The sequence below is a fragment of the Aethalodelphis obliquidens genome, unplaced genomic scaffold (assembly GCF_003676395.1).
Source record: "Aethalodelphis obliquidens isolate GAN/ISIS:26980383/991018 unplaced genomic scaffold, ASM367639v1 scaffold51, whole genome shotgun sequence".
Lineage (NCBI taxonomy): Eukaryota > Metazoa > Chordata > Mammalia > Artiodactyla > Delphinidae > Aethalodelphis > Aethalodelphis obliquidens.
This window is the reverse complement of record NW_020837995.1, coordinates 12,154,070-12,172,922: the sequence shown is the minus strand read 5'-3', so window position 1 is coordinate 12,172,922 and position 18,853 is coordinate 12,154,070. Positions and strand designations below refer to the sequence as shown.

General features: G+C 44.0%; 1 protein-coding gene across 3 annotated transcripts in view; it reads right to left on the bottom strand.

Moving 5' to 3' along the window:
* Positions 1-18,853, bottom strand: part of SORD (sorbitol dehydrogenase) — a 35,662-nt gene that overhangs the window by 11,310 nt on the left and 5,499 nt on the right. For 2 of the 3 annotated variants that reach the window (XM_027084175.1, XM_027084173.1), the window contains exons 2-4: positions 13,780-13,813; positions 9,742-9,906; positions 2,364-2,523 (exon numbers count right to left, since the gene is read on the bottom strand). In XM_027084175.1, the coding sequence (XP_026939976.1) occupies positions 2,364-2,523; positions 9,742-9,906; positions 13,780-13,813 (359 nt within the window). The remainder of the gene's footprint in view (positions 1-2,363; positions 2,524-9,741; positions 9,907-13,779; positions 13,814-18,853) is intronic. The other variant, XM_027084176.1, reaches the window with a different exon arrangement.

Sequence of the window (18,853 nt, the reverse complement as noted above, 5' to 3'; positions counted from 1 at the left end):
CAAAAAAAAAAAAAAAAAAAAAAAAAAAAAAAAAAGAATGATCAAGAAGCCAAGGGGGAAGAAGGAAGACAGAAAGAAAATAAGGTGGGTCGGAAAATAAAGAAGGTGTGGCAGTGTACAAATCTGCACAAAGAGAAACCAGAGAGAAGGGTGTAGATCCAGGGCTGGGCTGAGGACATAGATACAAAGTACCCCAGGAGAAGAGGAAAGGTAGGGGTCGCATGTCCCCTAGAGGCCCTCCACAGCCCTCCCCTTGCCATTGCCAACCAGAACACTTCCTCCCACACCATTCCCTGCAAACCACTTGCGCCCCCGCCCCCCGACCCCGATTCCCAGTGCAAGGCTCCTTTTCAGGCCTATCCCGGTAACATCCACCAGATACAAGGCCATAGCTATGACACATCATGGCACTGTTTACTGAGCTCCTCTTCAGTGCCAGGCCTCGTGCTGAGTACTCGATATGCTTTTCCCACTGAATCACATCACTAATTCTATGCATTTCATCATGGCGATGTTATTATTTCCATTGCACAGGAGACGGAGGTTACAAAGTTTAAGTATCTTGTTCAAGGTCACACAGTTGGCAAATGGGAGAGACCAGTGGTTAGTCTCAAGTTTTACTGCCATGCTCTTCTGCCTTCCACGAAACACTTGTTTGCCACTTTGACTTGGAAAGGACCCAGAAAAAGTGGGAAGATTCAAGAACCACTTGCCCAAAGGTGGACTCTGCGTAGGTAAACTGCTCTCTCCTAGAGTGCTGACTTAAACTCATCACGAGGTCCCTGGCTTGTGACTCCTCTCAAGGCTTCCAGTAGACACGAGAAAACTCAGATCTGTCAGACCGCCCCTGTGACCGGCACCTGGACTTCAAAGACAAGCCCCATCCTAGCCAAAAGAGTCACTGCCGGGGCCAGGCTGGGGTAGGAGGAAAATGTGCCTGGTCGGTTCAGAAGGAAAGCAGCATCCCAGAGCTCCATGGGCTGGGGCCCATGCAGAAGGTATAGCCCTCTGCTTCTGCCAGACACAACTTCCCCAAATCACTTTGAGAGTTGAGGTAGGGTAGTGAGCACAGGGCAGGAGCTTGAGAATCACAGCCACCCCAGCTTGACTCCTGGTTCTGTTCTGTGTTCAAGCCAATTAGCCAGTTAGCCTTCTCCTGCCTCTGCTGACTCTCACACAATACTGTAATACTGGTGCCCACCTCGCCATTACAGTTATGAAAGTTAAATAAGACACGCAAAGCACTTATTAGCACAAGGCCAGGCACGTAGTAACAATAATTGTGGGGACATCCCTGGTGGCACAGTGGTTAGGAATCCATCTGCCAATGCAGGGGACAAGGGTTCGAGCCCTGGTCCGGGAAGATCCCACATGCCGCAGAACAACTAAGCCCGTGCGCCACAACTACTGAGCCTGCGTGCCACAACTACTGAAGCCCATGCGCCTAGAGCCAGTGCTCCACAACAAGAGAAGCCACCACAATAAGAAGCCCATGCACTGCAACGAAGAGTGGTTCCCGCTCGACACAACTAGAGAAAGCCCACGCACAGCAACGAAGACCCAACGCAACCAAAAATAAATAAAAAAACAAACAATAATTGTGACTTTATGTGCATTGCCTTATTTAATCTCCAAGTGATTAAAAGAGACTGAAGCAGGGCTTCCCTGGTGGCGCAGTGGTTGAGAGTCCACCTGCCGATGCAGGGGACACAGGTTCATGCCCCAGTCCGGGAAGATCCCACATGCCGCGGAGTGGCTGGGCCCGTGAGCCATGGCCGCTGAGCCTGTGCGTCCAGAGCCTGTGCTCTGCAACGGGAGAGGCCACAACATTGAGAGGGGCCCGCATACCGCAAAAAAAAAAAAAAAGAGACTGAAGCAGAAGAAGGTTAAGTCATTCCCTCAAAGTCATTCACTGGGAGGCAGTGGATCCAGGGTCCCAAAGCTCAAATTGCCCTGGCTCCACGCCACAGTAAATCCTAGTTGTTGCCGAGGTTTCTACTGTTACAAGATCTCTTTCTCGTCGCTGCAGTGGAAACCAATAATGGAGGACAACTACAATAAATTATCTCCAAGATGGCTGGAGAGGAGTGAGTGATTTCAGCAATGGTTTTCTATTATGGCTCTAGGTGAGGGAAAGTTAGAGTGAAAGACTAAAAAGCAAGCACTGTGAGTCAGTCTTAGCCCTAGTCGGGCTACCCTCCCTCAATGCCTCCAAGAAGGGCAGGCCTGCCAAGGGATGCCTCATGTCTAGAATTATGAGCTAAAAAGAATGAAGAAACCACTATAGGAAACTAGAAGAAAGAGCACCAAACAAACATTGGAGAAGAGGTCCCAGGTGGCACAGCTGGGCCATGGGCACTAACTTGTAGCAGAAGTTAGCATTGTGCTTGTAGAACCGGCAGAGGTTCCCGTCATCAGGGGGCGTGGCACAGAAGAAGATGGTTGGTGACAGATTGTATCGGCCAATCTTGCAGAATTCATCAGCTTCTCGGGGAGCACCAGGCTCAATGGCAACACGATCACCTGGGGGAAAAAAAACACACAGGCAGGGGCAGAGATGCTGTGAAGAGACACGTGCTCATGGACAGATGCCAGCAGGGGAATCTGGCCGAATGAGCCTCCCTCCCCACTGGGGACCCAGGGTACGCCAGGCAAGCCCAGCCCATTAGTGCCTGCAAAGGAAATACCAAATGCAGCACATACACTCTGGAAGAAAATGACCAGTCCGCCTCTTCACAGGCTAGTTTGGCCTGCCTGCTCTTTTATTGGCTCATGGAACAAGCCAACTTGCCCCTCCAGCTCCACAGCCACCTCCCAGCTTGGGAAACACACAACCAGTCCCATCAAGCCAGGTTTAGTTCCCATTTCAAACTGCTGTGAAAGAGGTGGCTAGTGTGTGGAATTTGCAGGCATTTTTTTCTTCACCTGTTTTGATAATATGCTGAAGGGAGTCATAATGATGGCATGTTTTATGTTCAGTCTCCTAGACAATAACTGATTCCTGGTTAGCAGAACCACTAAGGCAAATGACCCACAGAGGCCTCAGACGGGTACAGCAGAGCAACTTTCAGGCTTGTGAATGGCCAGCTCTATTGTACTTCTATTCTGTGTCTCACTACGCCCACTTGGAAACCCAGCTTTAGAATTGGCTCTTGCATCTTCTTAGTATGAAAATTTTCAAATGTACAGCAAAGTTGAAAGAACTGTATGGTGAGCACCCAGATGTTCTCAACTTAGTTTCTTCAATTAACATTTAGCTACAGATTAATCTGAAACTTAACCTTCAAGGTAACTGGGACAATATGCTTGTAGAAGTGTTTGCTCCCCTTTGCTTTTATCATCATCAGTGTACCTCCTTAATCCCTTCTAGCCTGATTCACTTATCTTGTTATGAGAATAATGTGTAACTTTGTGGCTGAAGACTTGCAAAGAATGAAGATAACGAGAAATTTTATTCTCAAAATAGTGACATATTACCTGCAACCACAGATTCAATATCAGCCCTGAGAATAAAGATCCTTGGTACTTAAAAAAAAAAAAAATTAGCTACATTCACTTTATCACATATCCATCCCATCTATCCATCTCTCTTCCATCCATCAATTCATCTTCTTTTCTAATGCATTTCAAAGTAGGTTGTACACATGGGTACACATCACTCAGCTTCCTATCATTATACTTCAGCTTGCATATCATTAGACTTCAAAACTTGTTTATGGTTCCTTATTAAGGTAAAGTTTAGATGCTGACAAAATGCACAAATATTAAGTAGATCATTAGACGAAGCTGATAAAGGCATTCACTTGTGTAATGTAAACTCCCATCAAGACAAAGAACATTAACACTACCTCAGAAATTTCATTCCTTCAAGTCCCTTCCCAGCCAATCCCCACCCCACCCCCAGAGGGCGTACTAACAGAGTTAGGGCCCACTTGTGCCTGAGGACTGTGTTAGGAGCCTGAGAAGAACCTGTGAGAGGTCTGCCCTTCACCAAGCAGAGACATGTTAAGCTATTTTTATAAGTCTTTTGTGTTCAAAGGACTTACTGGATAGTGTAGTCCTGGTATGTAGTAAGTACACATTAAAAGTACCAGTATTGATGGTGATTGTAGTAGTAGTAATATATAGTAGCATTAATAACAATCTTTATTGAATTTATCATTGTTATAATTATCTGAGCTGGTACTATCACAGAGGAAATTCAAATAATAAGATAAAAAGGCAGGAGGATGTGACCAAGATGGCAGAGTAAGAAGAACCTAAGCTCACCATCTCCCATAGGCACACCAAAATTACATTTACAGAGTAACTATCAATGAGAACTAGCAGAAAAGATTTTCCACAACTAAAGATATGAAGAAGGAACTACAATAGATGGGTAGGAGGGGCAGAGATACAGTATAGTCAAGACCCACACCTCTGGGTAGGCAACCCACAAACAGGAGAATAATTACAAATGCAGAGGTTCTCCTCCAAGAGAATCCAAGGTCAGAGCCCCACATCGGGCTCCCCAGCCCAGGGGTCATACACTGGGAAGACGAATCCCCAAAACATCTGCTTTGATGGCCAACAAGACTTTTGTACAAGAGAGCCAGAGGGGGCTGTAGGAAACAGAGACTTCACTATTAAAGGGCACTCACAAAATCTCACACACTGAGACCCAGCACAGAAGCAGTAACTTTTTTTTTTTTTTTTTTTTGTGGTACGCGGGCCTCTCACTGTTGTGGCCTCTCCCGTTGCGGAGCACAGGCTCCGGACGTGCAGGCTCAGCGGCCATGGCTCACAGGCCCAGGTGCTCCGCGGCATGTGGGATCTTCCTGGACCGGGGCACGAACCCGTGTTCCCTGCATCGGCAGGCAGACTCTCAACCGCTGCGCCACCAGGGAAGCCCAGAGGCAGTAATTTAAAAGGCAGCTGGGTCAGAACCACTTGCTAATCTTGGAGAGCTTCCCAGAGAGGCAGGAGGTAAATGGGACTCCTTCTGGGAGCATAGATGGTGGCGGCAGCAATTTGGGGGAGCCTGTTCTACCACAAGAACACTGGTGCTAACAAGTGCCATTTTGGAGTTCTCCCTCTTGCCTATTAGTGCAAAGGGCTTACGTGCCCACCAACCAGTCAGGACCAGTCCCAGGACCCCACAGGCTGCACAGCCAGCCATGCCAGGACTCAGCCTCAGCTACCAGTGGCTGGCAGCCTCGGCACAAAGCAGGGCATGGCCGCCAACTAGGCCAGGAACCAGACCCACCAACCCACAGTAGTCAGCATGCCACAACAGAAGGCCCCATGCTGCCCACATAGGTGACATCCCTCTGGTGACCAGAGGGAGCGTGCTGCTGGCCCCACAGTATATCTCCTAGATCAGTCTAATTCTCTAAGATTGGGAAATGAAACTGATCTAACTAATGTATAGGAATAAAAACAGAATTGGGCAAAATGAGGCGATAGAAGATTATGTTCTAAACAAAGGAACAAGATAAAACCTCAGAAGAACTAAGTGAAGTGGAGATAAGCATCTACCCAATAAAGAGTTAGCTCAAGGTAATGATCATAAAGTTGCTCAATGAACTTGGGAGACGAATGGATGAACACAGTGAGAAGTTTAACAAAGAGTTAGAAAATATAAAGAAGAACCAAACAGAGCTGAAGAATACAATAACTGAAATTAAAAATAAATACACTAGAGACTCTGGTGGGGCTAATGGCGGACTCTGGGAGGGCTCACGCCAAGGAGTACTTTCCAGAACTTCTGCTGCCAGTGTCCTTGTCCCCGCGGTGAGCCACAGCCGCCCCCTGCCTCTGCAGGAGACTCTCCAACACTAGCAGGGTAATATGGAAAATCAAAAACTGTGCTGTACCCCTACAATCTTCCCTTGAGCTCCCTCCCAAATTTCCTTATAATAGTTTTAGAAGATTTGCCTTTCTGAATAAAGTTATTTACTACTCCATCTGACTTTTATTTTCATGTAGGATACGAGGTGGAAGTATACATCACTGAGTTGGGACTTTTCTTATTTTTAATATAAGAATTGAATGCTATAAACTTCCCCCAGACACTACTTTAGTCACATCCCACAACTGTCACTGTTTTTTTATTACCTTTCATTTCAAAAAAATTTCTTTTAGTTTACTTAGTGACTTCTTCTTAGACATGTGGTTTATTTAGATGAGTGTCATTTAACTTCCACATATTTGGGAGTTTTCCAGATATCCTTCTGTTATTGATTTCTAGTTTAATTCCATTATGATCAGAAAATGTATTTTGTATGACTTAAATTCTTCTAAATTTGTTGAGGTTTTATTTCCCAAAACATGTTCCATCATGGTGAATGTTCTATGTGTACTTGAAAAAAAATGTGCATTCTGTTGCTTTTAGGTGGTATGTTCTAAAAATGGCAATTAGGTCAAGTTGACTTTAGTATTATTCAGGTGTTCCGTATCCTTTCTGATTTTTCCATCTTCCTGTTTTATCAGTTTTTTAGAGAGGAATACTGAAGTCTCCAACTATAAATATAGACGTGTCTATTTCTCCTTTCATTCTGTAAGTCTTTCCTTGGTATATTTTGAAGTTTTACTGCTAGGTTCATCAATATAGAATTATTATGTCTTTCTGGTGAATTTTTGTAATACTTCTCTTTATCCCTTGTAATATTCTTTGCTCTGAATTACATGTTTTATGATATTAATATAGTCACTGGCTTTCTCTTGAGTAGTGTGTGCATGCTAACGTTTTATATATTTTTATTTGTAATCTATTTAAATATTTATATTTTAAAAGGGGTTCCCTATAGACAACATTTTTTAATATGATCTGACAATGTTGAAACAGAGCAGGACCCTACTATGGTCCTTCTCCCCATGTCCTCAGCCTGCCTTTTGTCTGTGGAAAAACTTCAGCCAAAGAATAAGTTTAATGAGAGAAGTGAGAAAATGCAGAAACAAAGGAAAACAGTCAAAGGAGAACAAATAATAATAATTTAGTCATTAAGCATACTCAAGGAACTTTAGTTCCTTCTCAAGGGCTATAGGTAATATTCTGAGCCATATCCTGTGAGCTGTCTTATAGATACTGAAACCCCCTTCCAGGTGGAAAATATTAACTACATGATGACCAGACTGAAGCCATGACATAAGCTGCCACAACTCCGAGAACTGGCTTCAAGGAAATGGGAACAAACCGACCCTGGAACTGAAGCCTAAATGTACTTAAATCAAGATGACCCTGATCAGACCACCTCATGATTAGTTTCAAGATGACTGTCAGAGCCGACTGTGCTGTTTTTGCATGTAGCCCCCTCCCTCTGTCTATAAAAGCTGTAGCCAACTGATTGTCAGAGGGAGGAGTCGGCCTTTGGACAGGCGTCCGCCCTCCCCCCGCCTCCCCGCACCTTGGTTGCCCGCATCCAAAATAAAGCAAGCTTTCCTTTCCACCAAAAAGAAAACAAAACAAAACAAAAAAACACTAGAAGTAATCAACAAATTAGATGATACAGAGGAATGGATCAGTGAGCTGGAAGACAGAGTAGTAGAAGAAAAAAAAATTCTTTAAAACAAGGATAGTTTGGGACTTTCCAGGTGGCACAGTGGTTAAGAATCTGCCTTCCAATGCAGGGGACATAGGTTCGAGCCCTGGTCCGGGAAGATCCCACATGCTGTGGAGCAACTAAGCCCGTGTGCCACAGCTACTGGGCCTGCGCTCTAGAGCCCACGAGCCACAACTACTGAGCCTGCATGCCTAGAGGCTGTGCTCTGCAACAAGAGAAACCACTGCAATGAGAAGCCCACGCACCGCAACAAAGAGTAGCCCCCACTCGCCACAACTAGAGAAAGCCCCTGTGCATCAACGAAGACCCAATGCAGCCCAAAATAAATAAATAAATAAATAAATTTATTTATTTTAAAAAACAAGGATAGTTTAAGAGATCTCTGGAACATCAAGCATACTAACATTCACATTATAAAGGTCCTAGAAAAAGAAGAGAGAGAGAAAAAGGCAGAGAACTTATTTGAATAAATGATAGCTGAAAACTTCCTTAACATGGGAAAGGAAACAGATATGCAGGTCCAGAAAGTACAGACTCTCAAACAAGATCAACCCAAAGCAAAACTTAAAGAGAAAAGGAACTAGTGACATACAAGGGAACTCCTATGAAACTATCAGCTAGCTGACTTTTCAGCAGAAACTCTGCAGACCAGAGAGGAGTGACATGATATATTGGAAGTAATGAAAGGGAAAAATCTACAACCAGGAATAAGAATATTCTACCTGGCAAGACTATCATTCAGATTTGAAACAGAGATCAAGAGTCTTCCAAACAAGCAAAAGCTAAAAGAGTTCAGCACTACTAAAATGGCTTTACAAGAAATGTTAAAGGGACTTCATTAAGTGGAAAATAAAACCACAACTAGAAATTTGAAAATTATGAAAGGAAAAATGTTATTGTTAAAGGCAAATATACAGTAAAGATAGTAGATCAATCACTCATAAAGATAGGAGGAAGGTTAAAAGACAAAAGTAGTAAAATCATCTATATCCATAATGAGAAATTAAGGGATACACAAAACAAAAGTATGTAAAATATGATGTTGAAAACATTGAACATTGGATTGGGGGAGTAAAAATGAAGGATTGTTAAAATGCATTTAAACTTAAGAGATCAGCAACTTAAAATAATCACATGTATATATATATAGGTTTTTATGTATATAAGTATTTATGTATATCCTGATATCTGGTCTCCTCAACTAAACTGAAGCATCCAGGGATCATACCTTCTCAATTTTCTATATCCTCCAAAGCACTGGGCACAAGGCTGGACCCATTGTAGATGCTGATTAAGCGCTTGTTATAACTTAAATTTAGAGAAGCCCATTTCCTATTACGACTTATATTTAGAGACCTTGTCCCACAGGTAAGAACCAATCAGTGGCTGTTGGAAGCTATGAACCTTCCATTTTGGGATAACCCTGCAAAACTTCAGGGGCTTTCTCGACTTCACTGATGACAAATGAAGGGCCTGACTTAACATTCCCAAATGAGACACATGTCTAGCTTCTTCAGAGCTAGTGGATCCCTCACCATGCAGCCAGGCTCAGAGAGCCTTATAACACAGGACGGCACCTCCTGAGAACTCCCTCCTTCCCCCAAATAATCCATCATCCCCAGGCTATTAAGTGGCCTCATCAGGAAAGGAAGGTTAAAGTCAACAGCTGGCTATTCTAAGACAGCTTGGATTTAATTCACTGAGTTGGGGAACATCACAATCTGCCACAGCTGAGAATTCCTCCCTGAATTAAGCAAATCTAGAAAAATATTGGTGGTTTCCCAGTCATCCAATAAGATCAATGCTGCATAGAAGGCCCTGGTTCTTAGCATGTAGAGGCATTCTGTCGTTCCTGTGGCTGGAACGTTTTTCCCCTCCCCTTTACTTGGCTTATTTCTTACTTGTCTTCAGGTGTTAAACTAATTGTCCTTCCTCAGACAAGCCAGGGGTCTGGAGGGTAGTATACACTGATCGCACCCTGTATTCTCCTCTGCTGCCCTCAACACAATTTTGATTAATTTACTGTCTGTCCCAGCTGCCTTCTCCTGCGGAACATAAGATCCATGTGTGTAGGAACTGAGACTGTCTTGTTCACTGCTGTATCCCCAGTGTTTAACAGAGGGCCTGACCCTGAGAAATCACATACAGATATTTGTGTTGAATGAATAAACAAATCCATTGGCTGAAGGGCTTTGCTGACCTGGTTTTAGGTGTTTGACCAATGATCCCACTTTTATGACTGTTCCTGAGGCTTCATGCCCCAGCACCATTGGCTTTTTCACAACAAAATCTCCAATTCGACCATGCTGCCAGTAGTGGACATCTGAGCCGCAGATTCCAACAGAATGCATCTTCAGCAGCACCTCTGATAAGATAAAGGAGAAGGAAAAAACAAGTGAGGGAGGGAAGGACCTCTCTGCCCCTCTGAGGCACCCTGGAGTTCTTCCTCTGGATGAAGGAGAGGGCTTGGTTTCAAAGGCCAGGTACAAGATTTAGATCACAGAGAAAAACAAGCTAAACAGCAACCTTGATTAAGTCTTGTAAGGCAAGAAAGCTTCCACAGAGCAAAATAATTGCATGTGAGGGCGAATTCTATGCATCAGCTTGGCTTGGATACGGTGCCCAGTTGTTTGGTCAAATGCTAGATGTTGCTGTGAAGGTGTTTTTTAGATGTGATTAACATTTAAGCACATCCATGTTCATTGCAGCTTTACAATAGTCAAGATATGGAAACAATCTAAGGGTCCACTGATGGATGAATGGACAAAGTAAATGTGGCATATATACACAATGGACTATTAGTCATAAGAAAAGGAAATCTTGGGACTTCCCTGGTGGTGCAGTGGTTAAGAATCCACCTGCCAATGCAGGGGACACAGGTTCGAGTGCTGGTCTGGGAAGATCCCACATGCTGCGGAGCAACTAAGCCTGTGTGCCACAACTACTGAGCCTGCACTCTACAGCCCGCGAGCCACAACTACTGAAGCCCACGCACCTAGAGCCCATGCTCCTCAACAAGAGAAGCCACCGCAATGAGAAGCCCGCGCACCGCGACGAAGAGTAGCCCCTGCTTGCTGCAACTAGAGAAAGCCCATGCACAGCAACTAAGACCCAATGCAGCCAAAAATAAATAAATAAATATTTAAAAAAAAAGGAAAAAAAAAGCAACAACATGGATGGACCTTGAGAGCATTATGCTAAGTGAGTAAGTCAGAGAAAGACAAATACCTTATGATCTCACTTATATGCGGAATCTAAAACCAAAACCCAAACCAAAACAAAACAAAAACGTACCAAGCTCCATAGATACAGAAAACAGTGGTTGCCAGAGGCAGGGAGTGGAGGGTGGGTGAAATGGGTGAAGGAGGTCAAAGGGAACAAACTTCCAGTTATAAAATAAATCAGTCATAGGGAGGTAATATACAGCATAGTGACTATAGTTAATAATACTGTGTTGCATATTTGAAAGTTGCTAAGAGAATAGATCTTAAAAGTTCTCGTCGGGACTTCCCTGGCGGTCCAATGGTTAAGACTCTGCACTCCCAGTGCAGGGGGCATGGGTTCAACCCTGGTCGGGGAACTAAAATCCCACATGCCGCACAATGCAGCCAAAAAAAAAAAGTCCTCATCACAGGTAAAGAAATTTGTAACTATTTGTGATGACAAATGTTAACTAGACATTGTGGTGATCACGTCACAATATATACAGATATCAAATCATTATGCTGTGCACCTGAAGCTAATATAATGTTATATGTCAATTATACCTCAATAAAACAAACATTTAGACCAGTAGATTTTGAGTAAAGCAGATTACTCTCCACACTGTGGATAAGCCTCCTCCAATCAGTTGAAGGGCTTAAAAGAATTCTGAGGTTTCCTGAAGGAGATGGAATTCTCCACAAGACTTACCTGAAGTTTCAACCTGCTGGTTATCTCTACAAATTTCAGACTAGGCAGCTTCCCCCACCCTGTCTCTCTCTATATCAAAGTAAATCTATATATAAATAAATATAAATAATAACTTTTCTCTCAGTTCTGTTTCTCTGGAGAACTCTGATTAGTACCGAATGAAAGATATTATTAGTAGGAAGAAGTGTGTCAACTACCTAAGAGAAAAAAACTGTTTTCTAGGAGATAACTGTTTCCAGACAATTAATATGCTATGCTTGATTCTTAACCATTCATGAGAGGTTGGCACAATCTAGGCTTGCCAATACTTTGTGTGCTATCAGGCTGAGTTCTTCATGCCTGTTATTTTGTTCAAAAGTGCACCTTTAATTTAAACCATCCAAAGATTTCAACTGGCATTTCTCCTTCACAGCTTTGAATACAGTGAGATTTGGTGATATTGTTTTTGTCAGTTTTCCAAGTTTACAATAATGATGCTACTGAGTCCCTTTGCTGAATTAAATCCCAAAGGATTACTGGTCTAGTCTGACTGAGTTTACCACATTACAAAATATCTCCCTGAGAAAAAGTTCTGCCTTAGAAAGACAAAGATACCCAAAGCTCTGCTCTGCACTCAGATGTCTTACACACTGCCCTTGCCACAAACCATGGGAGATCCAACAGGTGTGGCTCTGTAGAACTTCCTTCATCCTTGGCTTTGGTGAACAGAGTAAGAAGTGGCAGGGTGGATCCTGAGTTCAAAGGTAGGGAAAAGTCATCCAAGTTAGGAAAATTATCTCAGTTTCCTCTTGTGAAGTTATCAATTTATAATAAGAGATTAAATTTGAGTTGCTAGAACTCTAGCTGAAATTTACCATCATTTCCCCTTCCAATTCAAGGGCGGCAAGAAAGAGAGAAGAATGCTGCTCCAGAGAGAGAAACAGTAAAGGATCCTTTGGATGCAAAACAGCCACCACCCCCCTTTTTTTTTGCCACCTCTGGAATCCACACCAACTTTTCAGAACACAATGAAGTGTCTCTTTCACTTCTCTGAACGTAATATCTCAGTAAAAACACTGAGCCTTAAATATACATTACTTGGTAAACACTGATAGAAACAGCTATTGTCTGTATTCTTATTGCTATAGATCAGTAACCCAACTGGTCTTTGAGTAGCAAAGCTCCAGAGGCTCTAAGAAAGCTGCCTTCAATCTGATGTTCACACAGAAGCCACAGTTCTGGGGTAAGGTGGGACAAGGTGGGGAAGCACACCCCCAACTCATCAAGGACAGAAAGAGAACTGAGTGGCTGGGTGTGGGATGAGCTATCTATAGACACTTTGCCCCTTACCACCAGCCTCACTTCCTGCTGTGGGACTCCAGAGATGGAAGGAATTAGAGAACTGTCAGCTGTGATCTGCCATAGCTAAGAGGGAGGCATGACCTCCAAAAGTACAGGAAACGTGCATGTCAGCTCAGCTCAGCAGGTTCGGCCAGAAGGAGTGGAGCAAAGGTGAAGGGAACCCTGCCCCAGTGTGCTCACCCGATTTCTGCTCCTGGTTGATTAGGGTAGTAGGGTAGGGCTGCATGGAGCCCCTCCCATCCCCACTGGACAGAAGGTCCTGGTCTTCCTGGACCTTCCTGGGTGTTCCCTTTTGTAATTAAAAGATTAAGATCTATAGACTCACTCCATTTCAAAGTTTGGATTAGGGTTAGGACATGATTCAGCCACACAAATATAAGCCACACAAATATAAGCCAACCTCTGGCTTAAAGAGGACAGAGTAACTCTGTCATTAGTTCAAAACAGGAACAATTCTGCCTTTGGTCCATAAATTGAAGAATTTTATGTCAAAAACTCTTTGGGAGAAGTCAGCAGTTTGATACGGTAACTCTCTTGGTTCTACCACTGTTTCTTTTATTTCATGTAGCAGCCAGATTGAATCTATCCAGTCACGCTGGGGACAATGGACTACGTTGAAAGCCTAACAAAAGCATAGTTTTTTTTTGTTTTTGTTTTTTGCAGTATCCGGGCCTCTCACTGTTGTGGCCTCTCCTGTTGCGGAGCACAGGTTCCAGACGTGCAGGCTCAGCAGCCATGACTCACGGGCCCAGCCGCTCCGCGGCATGTGGGATCTTCCCGGACCGGGGCATGAACCTGTGTCCCCTGCATCGGCAGATGGACTCTCAACCACTGCGTCACCAGGGAAGCCCAAAAGCATAGTTTTTAATGGAGGCTTTTAAGTAATAAACAGTAGGAAAAGAGGGCTAAATGAGCAATGCACATGTGTCTCCAGGGTAAACAATAAGGAACAATAAAATATAAGGCAAGTATTCCCAGGACCTACCATTTGGGCCTGGTTCAGGGATAGGATAGTTCTCCTAAAGGAAACAAAATAGAAAAACCATTTAGTATGCATAACAACTTTACCTTATGAACATTTTCAATCTTTTTTTAAATTAAAGTTTCATTCAAATAATTCTTCTTATAATTAACACAGACTCAGACCATACTGCTGCTGGGTGGATGCCTGAGGGGCTACCCTGAATACTGCTGACTCTAACTTCTGACCTCATCCCACCCACTGGTGCAATTTGCCGTGGACCAAGAAAAAGTATACTACTTGCACACCCTGGGAGAAAGGATGCTTCTGGGTCTCTAATATGGAATGTGGAAAATACATCCTTAAATACAGATCTGTTTGGTCTGGCAAACTCATACAGGGCAAGGATGAGGTGTTTCTGGCAGTTGCACAGGAGGGTTTTTGTCTCTAGACAGGTTGGAGAAAGTGTGTGTGCTCCGCTCATTCACATCAGTGCACAGACCAATAGTTGTTACTTACTCTCTTCCAAAACCTCCCATGTGGTGTTTTAGAGGCCCCTTGGGAACACATAGGACCTGCATTTTGCCCACTCTCACCGAGTTAAAAAGCAATCTAGTGTTCACAGCTATTTATGATGAGGATGATGATAATTTACCAAGCTTTTTTCCCACTGCCAACTGGCTAGGAAATTCCTGGTGACAGGGAGGAAGGGCAGTGAGTAGTCAAATCCAAGTGTTCATTTTATTAATTCTTTGAAGGCAGCCAAGCAAGAAGAGGGAGAAGGGATGTAAAAAAGTGTTCACTGTACATACTGTGCCAGACAGTCTACTGGGCTTTACATACATCATGGCACATGGCCACCATTTGTAGATGAGAAATCTGAGGCTAGGAAGTTAAATAACTTGGTCAAGGTCACATGGCCAGAGTGGATAAACCAGGTCTAATCCCAGGTGTGTCTGACTCCCAAGTCTGCCTCACTGCATCCCACTGCACCCCCAAGGTAGAATCTGCCTTTTCTCCTTCAGTGGTGATGTAAGGAAAGTCAATCAGGGGATGAGTATTTTGGAACTGGGCCTAATGCACAGTGCTCTGGGAGGAAGCACTGCTCAAACCTTGCCTCCTTCAGAAGGCCTCCCCCAGATACTTTTATGGGTAGCAATAAATAATCCTAGGGCTGGGAAGGGATAGTTAGGGAGTTTGAGATCGACATGTACACTAAAATGGTTAACCAACAAGGACCTACTGTATAGCACAGGGAACTCTGCTCAGTGTTATGTGGCAGCCTGGATGGGATGGGAGTTTGGGGGAGAATGGATACATCTATAGGTATGGCTGAGTCGCTCTGCTGTGCACCTGAAACTATCACAACATGTCAATCGGCTATACTCCAATATAAAAAAATAATAATAATCCTAGGGCTATTTTGCTAGCAAGATAAGTACCTAGTTGCCAAAGACTATGCCTTCCATCTCTGGCACCAGGTACAGCGCCCTGCTCCAAACCTGGGGGGCTTGCACTGGTTAAATAATCACCCTCCATAACAGTATTTCCACAGGAAGTCTGAGGTTCTTGCTCATTGGAGATTACCAGCCCTTCCTGTTGTAACAGCTCAATGCTTATCTGAACTCCCTGTCTCCAGTGAAACAAAGGTCAAAGGGATAATGCTAATGCTGATTAGCTAACACTGACCAACTTCCTTTTGTCAGGTCCTGTGCTAAGTGCTGTGTATGCATCACCTCAGCTCATCCGTAGGACAATCCCATGTAGTGCCTTTATTATTACCCCATTTTTTGTATGATGAGGCTGAGGAATGGGGAGATTTAGCAATTTGTCTATAGTAACGCTAAGGTAGTAAATGATGGAGCTGCATCCAAAGCAGCATCACGTGGGGTCAAGAGGCAGCTTTTTCATCTCTTAATAAATTTGGAAGGCAGAGAGGAAAGAAGGAAGGAAGGAAAGGAGGGAGGGAAGGAGGGAATCCATCTAGGACCGGCAACTCCGGATAGCTGGCTGTCACCAAAACCTTTCTCAAAATTGCTGGTTCCACATCTGGCGTTACACAGTATCAGGGACTGCTGTGTAAAGTTCTGCTTCTGTTACACAGAGTAAAATTTTAAACTGCAGGTTAAATTGAAACTAAAGAGTAAGTAAGGCCTTTTGTTTCAAACATGGAACTATACTCTCCCCCACCCTCATAGCCCCCTAAAGACACTAGTAGGCAGCTTCCCGGGCACTGGGAATTCCACAGCATACTCTTCACATCCTTGGCTCCAACCAGGCCAGGCCCAAACACCCCATTTGGGGTGGAAAGGTGGTAAGATCCAAACTCAAAGCCACAGTTGGGGACACCAAGTTGCCCTTGGGTCACTAGAGATTACTACTGTAATCTAGTGGAATTAACGGAGCTGACCAACTTTGCCCTTACCACCTGGGCAAAGCTGCAGCGTCTCTCTTGGACACCAGAGGGTGCTGTGCCGATAACCTGGTTTTTCCTTAGTAGCAGAACACACATTATGGAGAACTTAAACACCTCTCCCTGAAAACCAACTTTTTTTTCTCTTTCTTGTTGATTCTAATCACCCTTACAGCTCAGCTTGGCTCCTGTCTCCCTTCTCTGCAGGAGACATGCCACCTAAGCACTAGACCATGTTAAGACCAGTCTCTAAGTTTGTAAATATTATCCTAAGCGTGGCTGCAGGGCTCACAAGGTCTTCAAAAGTTATTACAGCATGGTTACTAAAAAAACCCTGCTTTTCATTTATGGTTCCTTGGTATGATGTTGGCTAAATCCTGTTTACTTAATCTCCTTTTCTGTCTCAGATTACGGTGGTGATATTCTTTCATTTATCCTATTTTTCATGTATCAAAATTTCTTAGCTCCTCTGAGATCGGGAACTTTCACTTTTAACCCCCTGCCCCCTTTCTTCATTCCCAAAGGTTTTGTAATCAGGCATATTCATAGTTTCCTGAACAGGATTTCTTATCTTTCTGTGAGTGATAGTGACAAGGGGATAAAGAGGAGTTGAGTAACTGTTCTTTACTGAGTTATGTAAGTTTTACAGCATTTTTCACTGAAATACTTAACTTACATACTCTCCTTTCCATGACCTTCAGGTCTCCCCACCACTGGCACCACCACCACAAATAAAGCACGGAAATACTTCAGGAAGAACTCTCTGTGGGAACACAGAATCATCTCAAGTGCCTCTCACATCCTAAATGTTATCTTGCCTTTCCTAAATATATTTTCTCAAATTAGCTTAAATATATATTTCCTGAATATACACTATTGGCCCCCTTTCCTCAACTTCCAGCTGCACATCTGAATTCACACCCTCAGTACATCTTGCCTGGATTGCAGCAATGGCCTCAACATGAGGAGAAATTAGAAGATGCCCTTTCCCTCCTCCAGACAACATAGCTGGTACAGTGGTGAAGAACTCAGACTCCGGAATAGCTGTCTGTGCTGAAACCCAGGCTCCCCTCCAGGAGCTGTGTGACCTCGGGGCAGTTACATAACCTCTTTGTGCCTTCAATTTCCTCCCCTGTATAATGAAGATAATCATAAAATAGAGTGCCCTTGGGAATTCCCCACCAGTCCACTGGTTAGGATTCCTCGCTCTCACTGCCAAGGGCCAGGGTTCAATACCTGGTCAGGGAACTAAGATCCCACAAGCCATGCAGCACGGCCAAAACAAAACAAAAACAGTGCCCGACTCAAAGTAAATAAATTAGCTCTTATTATAAAAGAAATAAAATCAAAATCCTTTCTGTATAATCAGCTCACAATACGGTTGAACCAGCTCTGGACAACCCTGTCCGTTTCCTCTTGAAAAGGGTAGTTTTTAAAAATTGTTTTGGGGAAAAGCTGTATTTCTCTTGTTTTCACGTCTATATTAAGAGAACTTGACTGCTCCTTAAAAGGCTGGAATTCAGAAGAAAGTCAAGTAGGATTCCAGCAGTGTTTTTAGGCTTGATTCTATCAGTTGAGTGTAAAAGCCGTACTCCCTGCCTTAGAGTAAGGGACAACAGGCAGGGCTAGGAGAAAGCGGCCAGTTTTGCCCTAGGTCCTTGCAGCCCACCTTTGCCACCTGCTCTGCCTGCCAGGTCTCCTGTCAACCTGTTGGCTGGCTGCCCTACACCCTTAAGGAGAGCGGAGCAGACAATCTTACTTTTGCTTCCCTCCCTCCTCAACTTTCCCCCTCCCTTCAGGGCTTGAAGGGTGTTTTGAGGGTGGGAGGAAAATCCAAAGGTTTCCCATTTGGCCACTTTATCCTAAAAGGCTTTGTTCTAGCCGCATTGGTCCTGTCCTGGCAAACTCGGGGTCAAAGTAGAAGGGTCAGACACTCTCCCAAAGTTCACTGAGCCAGTCTCCAGCCTCCAGCCCAGGCTCTCTGGGCTCCAACCAGCCTCCTGCTGATAACAATCTTTCTAAAATGCAAATTCATTTAAAGTGCCCAGTGGCCCTGCAAAATCCTAAACCCCTCATTTTGCGGGCTACCTGCCTCCTTGCAAACCTCCTGCAATTCCCAAACCACCGCACACTCACTCCCTCACCTCAAGGGGGCCATTTCTCCACTGGCCAATTCCCCTCCTTCACTGAGATCGCACAGGAGGTGGGAAGTGAGGGGAAGGGAGACATCTAGAATGACTTTCTAATTCCTGTGGGAACTCAGGGAGATTTTAGGTTTGGGTGTGTTGGGATTGTGGTGTCGGGGGACATCCAGGTGGGGTTGTCCAATAGGTCGCTGTACTCCTGGGACTGGGGATCAGGCATGGGTCAGGGACAGAGACTCATGAACATGAATCATGAACATGGAGAGAAACAATGACTTCCTGAAAAAAGCCTTCCCTATCCTCACCATCCTTCCTCTCCTGAGTTTCCCCAGCACCTACAATTGAATCCATATGGGATGGTTAAAGGATTATTTCTCAGCTGTGATAAATAAACTATAAAAAAATTCCTCCTAATTCAAAATGTATGAACATAACTATACATGAACCTATTAGATGCTTCTTTATTTAAAGCGAAAATATGAAGACTCTGAGCTTGGTTGGATGCTCTAGCCTATTAGTATCACTGATTAAGTGCTCATTG